The sequence below is a fragment of the Eschrichtius robustus genome, chromosome 8, assembly GCF_028021215.1.
Source record: "Eschrichtius robustus isolate mEscRob2 chromosome 8, mEscRob2.pri, whole genome shotgun sequence".
In the NCBI taxonomy this organism is placed as follows: Eukaryota; Metazoa; Chordata; class Mammalia; order Artiodactyla; family Eschrichtiidae; genus Eschrichtius; species Eschrichtius robustus.
Window position 1 is genome coordinate 110299464 of NC_090831.1, and position 13697 is coordinate 110313160.

The following is a 13697-nucleotide window of genomic DNA, read 5'->3' on the forward strand; positions in this document are numbered from 1 at the left end:
ACAGGGCGGAGGCTCCGAGGAACACTCAGGCTAGGAGACTTGAGAGTCATCGTCCCACAACCCCCCCACCTCAACTTATCATATCATCCTTTTTTATTTTCTTTACAGCACTTACCATTATCTGATTCTTTCTTGTTTATTGCCTGCCTTTCTCACTAGAAAGAAAGCTCCAGGAAAGCATGGATTTGGCTGTCCTGTCTAGTATTATATCCCCAGAGCCTCAATAAGCCTGGGTAAATGAGTGAATGGTTAAATAAATGAAACTATATGAATGAATAAAAGAATGGCTGAAGCAGGAAGCTGAGGAGGGGGCTCAGTGAAAGGGAAGGTGGAGAGGGAAATAAGATTCTAGATTTTGAAGACTCTTAGTAAATCCTTCAAGTTAGGGAGTTGAACTAGATCCTGAGGACGGCTGGGCACTACTGAAGGATTTTAAGCAGGGTAATGACACAATCAGACTTTTAGAAAGATCACTCTAGCTACAGTGTGGAGAACAGACTGGAGGGGGACAAGAAAAGAAGCAAGAGGACCCCTGAAGGACGCTGAAGGACCAATTAAGAAGCTATTAAGCATATGTCCACACAAAGACTTGCCTGGGAATGTGCAGAGCAGCATTACTCAAAATAGCAAACAAATACCCATCTTCCAGTGAATGGATAAACAAAACATATATCCATACAATGGACTACAATTCATCAATAAAAAGAACTGAAGTTCTGATAGATGCTTCTATATGGATAGACCCAAAAAACAACTAAGTAAAGGAAGCCAGACACAGAAGGCCACATATTGTATAATTCTATTTACATGAAATGCCCAGAAAAGGTAACTCTATACAGACAGAAAATAGATTAAGTGGTTGCCTAAGGCTAGGATAAGAATGGAGATTAACTAGAAATGGACATGAAGATTTTATTGGGATGATGAAAATGTTCTAGAACTGGACTGTGGTGATGGTTGCACAATTCTGCAAATTTATTAGAAAGTGCTGTACACAGAAAGCAGGTGAATTTTATATGTAAATTACACCACAATAAAGTTGTTTTTAAAAAATAAAAAATATGTTCCTGGGTTTCCCTGGTGGCACAGTGATTGAGAATCTGCCTGCCAATGCAGGGGACAGTGGTTTGAGCCCTGGTCTGGGAAGATCCCACATGCCGCGGAGCAACTAGGCCCGTGAGCCACAACTACTGAGCCTGCGCGTCCGGAGCCTGTGCTCCGCAACAAGAGAGGCCGCGATAGTGAGTGTCCCCCGCTTGCCGCAACTAGAGAAAGCCCTCGCACAGAAACGAAGACCCAACACAGCCAAAAATAAATGAATAAATTAAAAAAAAAAAAAACATGTTCCAGGGAGAACACATTCAAAAGATATTTAGGATTCAAAATGGCTAACCTTCACTGAGTGCTTATTATGTGCCAGGCACTTACACTAAACTAAGCACTTGACCCATTTAATCCTTCACCATCCTGACATACTTTTATTACCTCCATTGTATAGGTGAGGAAACTGAAGCAAAGCCAGATTAAATAATTTGCACTGGATCTTACAAGTTCTCAGCAATGCAGCCAGGATTCAAACCCAGGAAGCCTGAGTGTCAAGGTCATAGTCAGCTGTCCCCTTCACTGCCAGATTCATTGTCTGACTAGATGAGGGCGAAGCAGAAATCATCAAGAAGGTTTCCAGGTCAAGTAATGGGGTGATCCGCCTCCCACATCCTCAAGAACCTTCTTCCAGTTTCCACTTCCTTAACACACCACTATCTGGCTTGTAACCCAATACAGCAGAGAAAGTGTTCCAGTAAAAGTCACCACTGATCAAATAAATAACCTTCTATATTTATGTTTATATAAATAAATATCTTTTATATTTATACTTATAAAGCACCTAATTTATATTACTTCCCTTGGGTCACTCCCCTCTTCCGAAAACCTCTCCCGTGCTTTTCCAACATCCCTTCCTGCTTGTCCTAGGACTCTGGCTGAGTCTTATCTCTTCTGCAGGCTTCCCCTCCCCTTAAATGCTAGAGGTCCCCACATTCTGTTCCTTGCCTTGATTTTCTTCTCACTCTACATGCTCTTGTTGGTACTCTCATTCACTCCCTTGATTTTTTAACTGCTGTTGATTAATGAATGAATTCTAAACCATTACCTCCAGCCCAAGAGCTGTATCCACAAAGCCAGTCCTAAACACTTAATTGCCTAATGGACACCTCCCCTGGGACAGACCACAAGCGCCTCAAACCCAACACGTGACAAGCTGGATTCACGTTTGCCAAAAATCCCTTCTTCCTCTTGCTTTCCTTATCTCTTTAATGACACCACCTCCATCCAGCTTCTAAATCAAAACATAGGACTTCTTGACTCTTCTCTCTCTCTTACTCTCTTAGCCATGACTTCCTCAACTCCTAAACATTTAACGAATTAATCACCTCTTCTCTCATCCCATTTCCCCTGCCCTAATTCATGGCACCATCAATATTCCTCCTAAAATGCAAATCTGATTATGGTAATTCCCGTTTCAAATCCTTCAATAGCTGCCTCTGGACAAGTAAGTCCAGATTCTTTTGTGTGGCGTTCAAGACTTCCTCTTCATTTGGTTATGGCCTAACTCTCCAACCTCAGCTTCCATAGCTTTTCCCCCAAGACTTCATACCCTGTTCTCCACCCACACTGGCTACTTGTTGCCATCTCTTTGCCTTTATACATGGCTACATTGCCTTCTCCCTGGGCCCCTTGGGAGAGAACTGCCTTTCAAAATTCAGTTCAAACATCCTAAAGCCATTTCATTCCAATTCTGCTTACCCAACGCGACCCTTCTTGTGCCCCACGGGTATCTTGCACAAATTTCCAGTGCAGTGCTCCAGTGACAGAACCAGCATCTGCCTTTCTGCAAAACTGTGAGCTCCTGTATGTTAGTGAGTCATTCAACAAGGTTTACTAGGCCAAGCACTAACTGAGGCCCTTGCGAGACGTCAGTGAACAACAAAGTTTGTACCTGAACTGTTACGTACATCTCAGGACCCAAACCAGAATGGAGGTGAGACAGTAAAGGGCAAGTCCACAGCTCAAAAGTTGTGACCTTTGAAGGAAAAAACCATGACTCCTTTCTTGGAAGAGAAGTGGAAATTAGGAAGGAGAGTGCCAAGGGACTTTGCTTTTCTAACAACTGACAGCCACTGAGACTGCTGCTGCAACTCATCTACAAAGCTGAGCTACATCTTAGGAAAAACCCCGAAGACTGACTCCAATCCTCTCAATTCGCAAGTGAGAAAAAAGAGGTCCTGAGTAACATCCAGCTGCTGGTAGCATCAGACAGCAACCAGTAACCCCCATTCTCTAGTCCAGTGCCTTCTCCACTATTAAATAACACACTCCTTAATCACACACAATAAAGTAAAAATGTATCACTTCCTCTTATTAAGGAAATAAAATGAGCCTTATTAAGTTTTAGAATCTTAAAACTATTTTAACTGAGATATAATTTATATAAAGTTTACTCAATATATAAGGTAATATACTGCATAATATATATTTAATGTACCATATTAACATAGTATGCTATAATGTAAATATGTATATTTTATATTACATATGATATATACTATGTATTATATCATATAATACATATGTTACATATGTAATATAATTTACGTGTTTAAAGCTAATATATATAAAGCTAATTTGACATATATAATTTCATATGTTACAAGAAGCTGGCCCAGAATAGAGGAAGCAGCACTGGTCACCTGCTAGCTATATAACCCTCAGTGGGCCTCACTTCCCTCATCTGAAAACAGTGAAAATAACATCTACCACTGGAGTTACAGCGGGAAGGATTCCAAGATGCACTGCAGACTATAACATGCTACACAAATACCTGGTAGAGTTGTTACTAATACAACTCCAGCCATTAGGTCTTCAACAGGTCATTGATCTCGGTTCACGTTCATCAGCTCCGCCCAAGTTTGTAATGAGCTCCTTCTCTATGTGGTGTATGAAGACAAGGTCTACAGCTATTGCCAGAAGCAGCTGCATTAAGTCCTGGTCGGATTATATTGGGTGCCCGTTTATCTCTCTCTATGCTCTTTGCATAGTAAAAGTACAAGTCTCTTTCAATATAAACATTATTTCTTATTTCATTGTTAACTTTTTATTTGTCTGGCTTATCTGATGCTTCAAAACTTGCTACTTAATGTCAAATTCAATCAATTCAAAACATTTCCCAATAAGGTCTTTGGTTATACCTCAGTAAACTGATAAGCATGTCATCCAAGGGAACACAACTCATTTTTTAAGTTGATAAACACGCTGCAGAGTTGCCTTGAGAGTCAACCTCTCTTTTTTGTCCTTAGAATCGTTCACACGTGTATTCTCAGGCCATTCCAAAGGAGCACCCATGGAAGCCTGCAGTTGCATCTCTGCTTACTCAAGCATGATCTACCCTCTCCCCAGTCCAGTCACAACTATGCTGACAAGAGGCAATAGCTGGGCTATACTTTGTATCTCAAGCTGATACTCACTGAGCTGACCTCCCAGCTGCAGTAATAAGTTCAGGCCTGCACTCTCACCTGATCTCCTCTGTGAACTGGGGGACTCGCTTGTGAAGCAGCTGACAAGATTTAGAGATGCTGGCCTGCGTTATACGCACAATATGTAGCTGGAGAACAACTCTTCTTTGTGATGCAACCTGACCCCGAAAAGGGTCAAAGGTAAAACATAAGCTTCTGCAAGAGCCAGACAAGCAGCCTCTGTATAAGCAGCAACTTCTTTAGGAAACATCTTTCCTTAAACAGGGTACCTCTTTCAGAAAATCTTTTTTCCTATTTAAAGATCTATACCTACTATACCTGGTTTCCAGACATCTCTGGAATCTCCACCAAGGCAAATACCAAGTGCAATTTACAGAAATTATTTGTAGCAAAGAAACATACACATTAATGCTAGAATTATGCCCTGGGGTCCATGGATTCAGGAGTCTATGGATTAATTCCTCAACTGTATGCAAAAATTTCTGCTTATTGCATTATTCTGGGTAGAGTCCGTAGCCTACAGATTTACAATAGTCTGTGAACTAAAAGTTAAGAACCACTGTTCTAATATAAGGGAGAACCAAAAGAAGAGGGCCTGCCAGCAGAGCTGAATTCAGTTCAGACTTTGATTATCCACCCTATTCTCTACTGCTCCTGAAGACAAATTTAAGTAAATGGGACTTGCCAATTTTCAGTCTGTACTACACCCCACACCAACACATGCCCCAGAGAAGAGGAAAAGGTTGTGTCATCTTCTATAGTCTTCCCAACCACCTTGGTTGGTCTTATCTAAAATCAGCACAAGTACACCACTCAACAACCCAGAATCTAGTATTTTCTCAGAAACGAGAGACTGCGTGAGATGGACAATGATTAAGTATTTCTACTGCCAAGGAACAGAGTAAAAGGAGGAAGAGAACTCCTTTTTAAGTTGCCCCTCTCCGAGAGGTCAAGATAGGAACCACATGAGACAGAAATAAATCAGACCCTCACCTCCATAATAGGTTTTCTTCAACTTCTTCCAGGTGTTTCTTATCAAACTGATGAAAGGACTCAGACCCACTTTTCTCACTTGGTCCTCTTTCCATGTAACATAGGTCATTTTCTTTTCACCTACCATTTCAACACAAAGGCTTCAAAAACTGCCACTATTATTTGGAAGACATTACTCCCAAATACTTACTTAAGGGGGACTATTCTATACTATCATATACACATGTATAATTTTTAGCTTATGTCTGTAGTTTACCACTTGTGTTCTTTGCATTTGTTATTAGTGGAAAACATGAACTTCTACCATCTGTATGAAAATCCTAGAAAGCTTATCATGGTAAATATATACGCAAGAGATTCATGGAACCTAAAGTGGAAAGGGACCAGTCAACTACTCCAACACTGTTCCTCAGGACTCCCAACGACTGAGGATTTGTAGCCTCTGTTAACGGACCCTCTCCAGGATCCTCAGCCAAATCCCACATGAAATAACCTCTTCATTGAGGGGCTCTCAATTGCTAATACTTCCCAAAGCACAGGTTGTGTTCCACATAAGTATCCTTGCTACCATAACTGGCTCCTGTGAACTTCAGCTTGCAACTTCAAGGCCAGTTGCAGAGATTAGTTTATGCCTGGAAAGCATGATAAATATTACTTTGAAAATGATACTTATCTAAGTTGACATTTGCTCTGGAAGAGTTCACTCACAGCTTTGATGTTTCAGATGAACTTGTGAAAGACTGAGTGGAAGGCACTCTTCCCAAGCCGGCACAGCAGGTGCTCAGAAAAATCCTATTAAGCACATGTAATATGAGTAACCAAAATGCTTGGTCTTTCCATCACAAGAAATTTATTTTAGACTTGGGAGAGGAGGGCAAGGCAAGAGGGTGGCCTTTCATCCAACCCATGAGTTCAAAGTTGGAATCAGGTGTAAGAATACAGGTTATTTTATGGAAGGGGGGAGGGGGAGCTTTTGACTGCTGAAGATAAGGGAAAAGAGAGAACCAGGACCCAATAAATACCATGAAAATAACACCTGGTAAGTGAGAAGAAGCTTTAAACTAAACATTGTTAAGTCCTTTAATTGCTAACTGCTGAGGATCTCAGCAAGAAAAATCTGGAAAAATGTGATCTATTAATAAATGCGGCCTAGTTACTGAAAACCTTATGTTGTTTACTCAGTATTACCCCTTGTATATTAAGATAAATGAAGATGAAATTACTACCCTTATCAGTGGAACACAAAATTGGTTTTCCAGCAGCGAATGAGTCTGCTGCATTGTTGGCACACTTTTTTTTTTTTTTAATTAAAGCTTTATTGTTATGAAAAAAGGTAACCACAGGTGATATGGTCACAGTGGTCCAAAAGGAAATGCTCTACACAAAGAAGCAGGAGGCCTGGAAAAGTGGTGTACACAGAAGTAAGGGAAAAGTATAAAAGAAATAGGAGTTATTCTCTTAATGAGAAACTAACAAAAGGGGTCCAAAGAGGGCAAATTTGGTAAAGCCAAAAACCAGCAGAGAGAAACACATGTAGTGTGTTTAGGTGTTACTGTTAAGGTGAACACATTTTCTTTTAAGTTTTATTGTAGTTGATTTACAATGTTGTGTTAATTTCTGCTGTACAGCAAAGTGAATCAGTTATACATAAACATATATCCACTCTTTTTTTTTTTAGATTCTTTTCCCATATAGGCCATTACAGAGTATGAGTAGAGTTCCCTGTGCTATAAGCAGGTTCTTGTTATCTATTTTATATATAGTAGTGTGTATACGTGGCACACTCTTATTCTTACGAGTGATGGCATAAATGTTAGACAACTGGGCATATCTGGACTGTCTTCCTCAGCCAAGCTGAACTAACCTATCTGCAATTCAACACTGAAGTGTGGGCTTCATCAGCACCATGTTTCAATCAACTGAGCTGAAAACACTGGCTCAACTCATGACACTGAGACTTCCCCTCAGGAGAAACAAGAGGACTGTTTCAAGCTAAGAAAAATATAAAGATCAGCTTAAAAACATCTAGAAAACACGTAGACAAAAAATCACACAGGCAATCAGTTGCAGAACCCAGGAGTCCCATTCCCCAGTCTACATCCCTTTAGGTACACAATATGTGTACCTCTTATTTTTACCCATTATTTTCAGTTCATGTAAGGTTAAGTATTCATCCCCGTGATCAGCTCCAAGAACTGCTACTACTCATATGAGTAGTAAACACCATCAAAGTACCAGGCACTGTGCTGCACGCTTACATCACATCAAATTCTCAAAAGCAGTGCTTGATACAGAAGTATTACAAGTATGTTGCATTATCCAGATATACTGAACAGGGAAACACAATCAAAGTGACTTGTCCAGGGCCACACAGCTAATGAGAGGCAGAGATAGGACCAAACTTAAGGTCTGCCTAGTTCCAAAGCATATGCTCTTTCCACTATAGTCCCCAGCACTTCAAAGAATCTTAGAACATTAGATGTGGAAGGAACCCTATCATTTCAATAACAGCTGCCTTTTATTAAAAATCTACAGTGTGCCACGTGCTTTAAATACCTTACCTCATCTCCTTACCACAATCAAGAGATGATATTCCCCTTTAGGGATAAGGAAATATAATCAGAGAAGTTACCTGTCCAAGGCCGCAGACTAGGAAATGCCTAATCTGAGATTTAACTGAGGTCAGTTTAACTCCAAATTGATGTTCTTTTGACCATGACCTCAAAGAAATCAGAATGACCCCTCAGTACTCAACAATTCAACAGCGTGCTATTTTTAGGGGAAAGTGCAACAGGCTGAGCATGGCTACAAGAAACAGTGCCACTAGACTCACAGAATTTCAGAATCTCAGAGGTGTACTCAAGCCCCATCATTTTGCAGGTGAGAAAACTGAAGCTCAGAGAGAGAAAATCATCCTTGAAAAAGGATTTGAAGCAACAGAGAGAACATTGCAAGGGAATTCCAGGTGAAGGGCATGAACTGAAAAAAAGCAAAGCACAGAGGTCAAAATGAGCATGGTGTGTGCTTGAATTATACCAATATAAAATGTACTCTATGAGAAAGAAAAAAATAAAAGAATAATTCCACCAAATTGAGTGGCCAAAGGACATAGCTTCTTTTCTTATAAAGTTTTTTTAAAAGGGTTTTTCAGACAATCTCTCCGTTTAATCTAATATCAAGGCCTCTTCATACTTACTCTATTTAACCTTATCTAATACTTGATATGAATCTCTGATGTGGCCCAATTCCCTTTTAATTTTGTTTGCTGTCATCACTGTGCCTGTACTAAAGCATGAGAACATGGATTTATACATTTTTCTAGACAATGTCTTCTCACCCAAAACTTATTTTGCTTCTTCTTACTTTTATTTCTTTTTCACCCTCTGGTGTGGAACACTCAAAGCCCCTAAAGGCAAGATTAAACAAATCTCTGCATAAAACTCAGAGTTTACAGAAATTTTTATTTTACTTTAAAGAGTACCAACTAAACCTCAAAAACGCAAAGAATGCAGCCTCAGACATTTCATTACAAAATGTGGTACTACCATTACTTAATATGATATAAGGAAATGCTGGTCACAGGTCACAGACCCAAAACTGAGTTCAACAGTCTGATTTTCTATAAGAAAACTTATAATAAATTTTTCTCAAGGTAACAGTTGCAAAGTAAAAGTTTTTAAACACTTTAAAAATTTAAGAAGTTTTAATTCCTAGTAACCAATGCTAAAGATAATTTACACAATTAGCTTACTTATGCTGGTTGTGTAATAACAGAGGAAGGAAAATAGTATAAAACTTTCTGAGGTCAAATTGCTTTATTTCCTAGGATCAGGCATCATACTTCCAAAAATGTGAGGCTCCAAATTCAGGTGCAGCGGAGAGTGTGTTAATGAAATTAGTGCTGGTATGCTGACACCCTAGAGAAAAATCAAGTTTTCAGTTAATGCATCAAGCATATTCAGGGGGCATTTAAAAATTCTCTCCAATGTCTTGGACAGAACAAAGTGTACTACTCCTAGTGGTACGAAAACTTGCAATCTTATCTCAAGTCCTATCAGACTGGCAGACACTAGTCTTGAAGTCACTGGGCCTAGTCCAAAACTTAGGCAAAGCAGGCCACAGAGGAGGGGCCTGGAAAAGACAAGACGTCAAGTGAAAGAAAAGTGAAGGAGGGAGAACGAGAAGTCACCCGAGGCAGGGCCGAAAAGTGTGTGTGTGTGTGTGTGTGTGTGTGTGTGTGTGTGTGTGTGTGTGTGTGTGTGTGTGTGTGTGTGTGTGTGTGTGTGTGTGTGTGTGTGTGTGTGTGCGCGCGTGTGTGTCGGGGGAATGGGTGCTGTCAGTGGGAGAGTACTAAACAACAGAGTAGATAAAGGGTTCCTTAAAAAGCCAGTTCATCCTGAGAGAGGCCTTGTGGACAGTGCAAAAGCAGGCTTTGGATCCCGAACCCAGGAGAAGACAGACAAGCCCCATTTCACAGATGGGTACAGTGAGGAAGGGGTTTCAAATAAAGTCCCACAACTACTGAGCAATACAGTCTAGACTGGACTGTGAGCCCTCGGAGGGTCTAAAGCAACCTGGCATCCGCCAGCCGCCCCAGCACGGTGCTCAGCACTTGGCCCACAACCAGCAAATATCTCTGAATGGATGTCCCACGTCTTGAAAAACTTCAAACTTCTTTGCAAAAAACTCAGCTTCGGGCCGGACAACACTGGGGTGCCGGACGGAGGAAACCAGGCTGAGCGGAACCCGGAAAGGCCAGAGGTTTAGGGTCCGAGTCCGAGTGCTGGCCCTCCGCCCGCCCACTGTCACTCACCCGGATGCCCTTCACCACGGTGATGTTCTCATTCTCGTCCGCCTCGAACGTGACCCGGCGGGTGCTGGCCGTCCCGCCCATGGCTTCTGTTTCTGCCCCCGCAGACACCTAGCGCGGACCCACAAGCACCACAGGCCCCACGCGCACACAAGCGCGTGGACACGCCCGGACTCTAACCTCGCACAGCGGCAGCAAGGCCACGACCCCTTGAAGCAAGGAGAAGCCGCCGGTCGTGAGCTCCCGCCTCCTCCGGTCACGCGCCACAACAAGAATGCCTCCGATTGGTCGACGATACGAACGGCCCGCCTCTCCTCGGGAGGGGCGCTCGGATTGGTTGGCGCGGACCCGGATACTATGGCAACAGGTGGTTCCTGACAAGATTCCCGGAGCCCACTGGGTATATTGGGAATTGTAGTCTTGATCTGGTACGTTGGGTGCTGGAACTTTTTCGTCCTTATACCGTGAGCGCCAGAGGAGCATCGCCTTCTGGGAGTTGTGATCTTGACTGCAGAAACGGCATCTAACCGGGCAACTTTCACGGAAGTTCATTCATCTGACAAAGCACGCTTTGAGGATAGTGTTCTAGAAGTTTAGGCCAGCGAGGTAAAAGATGTAATCTCTTTCCTCAAGGAACTCACCGTTTAATGAAGGAGATGCACTCTCCTAATAGAGCCATTCCTAGATTCCTGTAAACAAATCCCCGAGGCAAAACGTAGCCTTTCTTTATTTTAGTCTTAGCCAGTAAAAAATACAAAACAAACAAAAAACACCACTGCATTTGGCCTGTGGCTTTATTTCATGAACTATGTACTTTTTATTTCTTTTTTGTAAAGTAAAATTTTAAATATGGTTTTCAAATCTGCATGTGAGAAAACAGAGAAAATTATTTATTAGCACCAAGCAAGCAGAGCATTCACTTTTGTGTGTCTCCTTCCACCTCAGTTACATAAGCTAGTTAGACCATAATAAGAAGAGGCAGAGAAAAGTGATTGCCAGAGATGGTGTAAATTCGTGGAGGAATTAAAACTACATCAGAAAAAGTTGAGGAGTTTTATTTTGGAAAGTGTCTAGGTTAGTATGTCACCTCTACAAGACACATAAATAATGTTTAAGTTGTCTACATACACATTTAGAAATTATTTTTTGCTAAATATTCTGTGACACGTATAAATTTACCCATATGACCTTAGTCTTACAGAGGCATATGTATTCTCTTTAGAAATAAGGTTAGTGATGGTATTGTCTTCAGGTAGTCCCTTTCAACATTAAAGGCAGCCAGCCACAACACAGCATGCATTCTCTTATTCCAAAGGTATACACGAAAATGCAGTAACATTTTTGAGCTCCAGTTATGTGCTGATTTATTACTATAGAAATCTTTGGGGCAGAGACTATGTCTTTTTCACCTCTGTATCCCTGGTCAGTGGCAGAGTATTGAGTTTATTACATGTCATCATTTTGTTCTTTTCAACATATACATATCCAAATTGTACTATGCTACTTTGCAGTTTTGAGACTACATGTTACTTTGTACCTGTTCTCAAGTTGTATAATATGTTTCAACCTTCTTTCTATAGGAAACTAAAAATCCCAGGAATTATGTTTTTCATTTCTTTGGGACCTCCCCTCCACAGATATACCCTCCTTATTATACCCCAATATATTGCATGTATTGGAGGTTCTACATAAAACAGATGCACAATAAATTCTTACCAAAATAACTAATTACAAAGAAAGAGTTCCTTGGAGGGAGTAGAGAGATGAAGGAACAACTAGTTATCTTGAATATACTTATCTCCTTAAAATATTAAATGAGTTCTTTCAACCAAATAAAGATGATGTAGGCTAATCATGAGAAGGTAGTGATGAGAAGGTAGTACATGATACAGAAACATGTAAGTAGTCTTATCAGGCAATCTAAAAATACTTTAGATATACAATAAAGTATTTTTAATTGTAGTGGATTTTGAAAGTCCTCGTCACAAGAAAAAAAAAGCTGTAACTATGTATGGGGGACAGACCTTAGCTAGACTTAATGTGCTGATCATTTCACAATATAGACAAATATTACGTTGTACCCCCTCAAAATAATATAATGTTGCATGTCAGTTATACCTCAATTTTTAAATTTTAAAAATTAAAATACTAGAATTCATAATCCATTCCAATCAACATTACAAAGAAACCCTCTGAATTAAAAAAAAAAAAAACCATCTTACCTTGGAAAAACGCCTACTATAACCATAGCATTCTATCCATATTAATTACAAAGCCAGGCCATGCCTACAGCCCCTTCTAAAGAAAACTTCTTGAGATACCCAGAACCTGTGGTCTCCCTTTCTCTCTGGTCACAGCTTATTAGTGATCATCTAACCCAAAGGCAGCATATATTAGCCAGAGAATTATGAGCTAGAATGTGAAGCTTTGCCCAAACAAAAATCATAGCTAACACTTGAGACAATCAGATTCTCTGTATCTTTTTTTCTTTCTCGCCTCTATTTAAACTTGAAAATTCAGACCACAGAAAAAAATAGCAAAGATAGAAGCTGTGATACTGAGTCAGAACCATGAGGCAAACTAAAGATAGGTGGAAACAAAAATTGTAAGGAGAATTAAAGGTATCCGTATTGGAAAATAAGTACAACTATCTCTATTTATAGATAATGACATTGTAAATAGAAAAATCCCAAGAAATCCACTAAAGTCTATTGGAACTAATTTTTTAAAGTTCAGCAAGATTGTCAGATAGAGGGGCAACATACAAGAATCAACTGTATTTCTATATACTAGCAATTAACAAGTCAAAATTAAGAAAACAATTTCATTTATAATAGTATAAAATAACAACTCAAATGTTCATTAACTAATGACTGGATAAATGAAATGTAGTATATCCAGACAACAGAATATTATACAGCAATAAAAAGGATTGAAGTATTGGCATATGCTACAATATGCATGAACCTTAAGAACATTATGCCAAGTGAAAGGACAGACACAAAAGACCACATACTGTATGATTCCATTTAAATGAAATGTCCAGAATAGGCAAATCTATAGAAAATGAAATCGATTAGACTTGTCAAAGGCAGGGAAGGGGTGAGATGGGGAGTGACTTCTGGTTGGTGCAAAGTTTCCTTTTTGGGGGGTGATAAAAATGTCCTTAGATTTTAGTGATGACTGTACAAATCCATAAATATACTAACATTCATTAAATTGCACACTTAAAATGGATGAACTTTATAATATGTGAATTACATATCAATAAAGCTGTTAAAGAATGTATAGCTATCCAAATGTGATAGAAATGTATTTATTATTCAACAAAGTCCAAAATGGGGGTGGAGTTTAAAGAAAAAGAA

The 13697-nt window shown here is 40.0% G+C and overlaps 1 protein-coding gene across 1 annotated transcript in view; it reads right to left on the bottom strand.

Moving 5' to 3' along the window:
- CHCHD3 (coiled-coil-helix-coiled-coil-helix domain containing 3) overlaps positions 1–10576 on the bottom strand; it is a 286866-nt gene extending 276290 nt beyond the window's left edge. Inside the window, exon 1 of the mRNA XM_068549475.1 lies at positions 10336–10576. Within this exon, the coding sequence (XP_068405576.1) occupies positions 10336–10416 (81 nt within the window). The 5' untranslated portion in view covers positions 10417–10576. The remainder of the gene's footprint in view (positions 1–10335) is intronic.
- Between the last annotated feature and the right edge of the window lie 3121 nt (positions 10577–13697).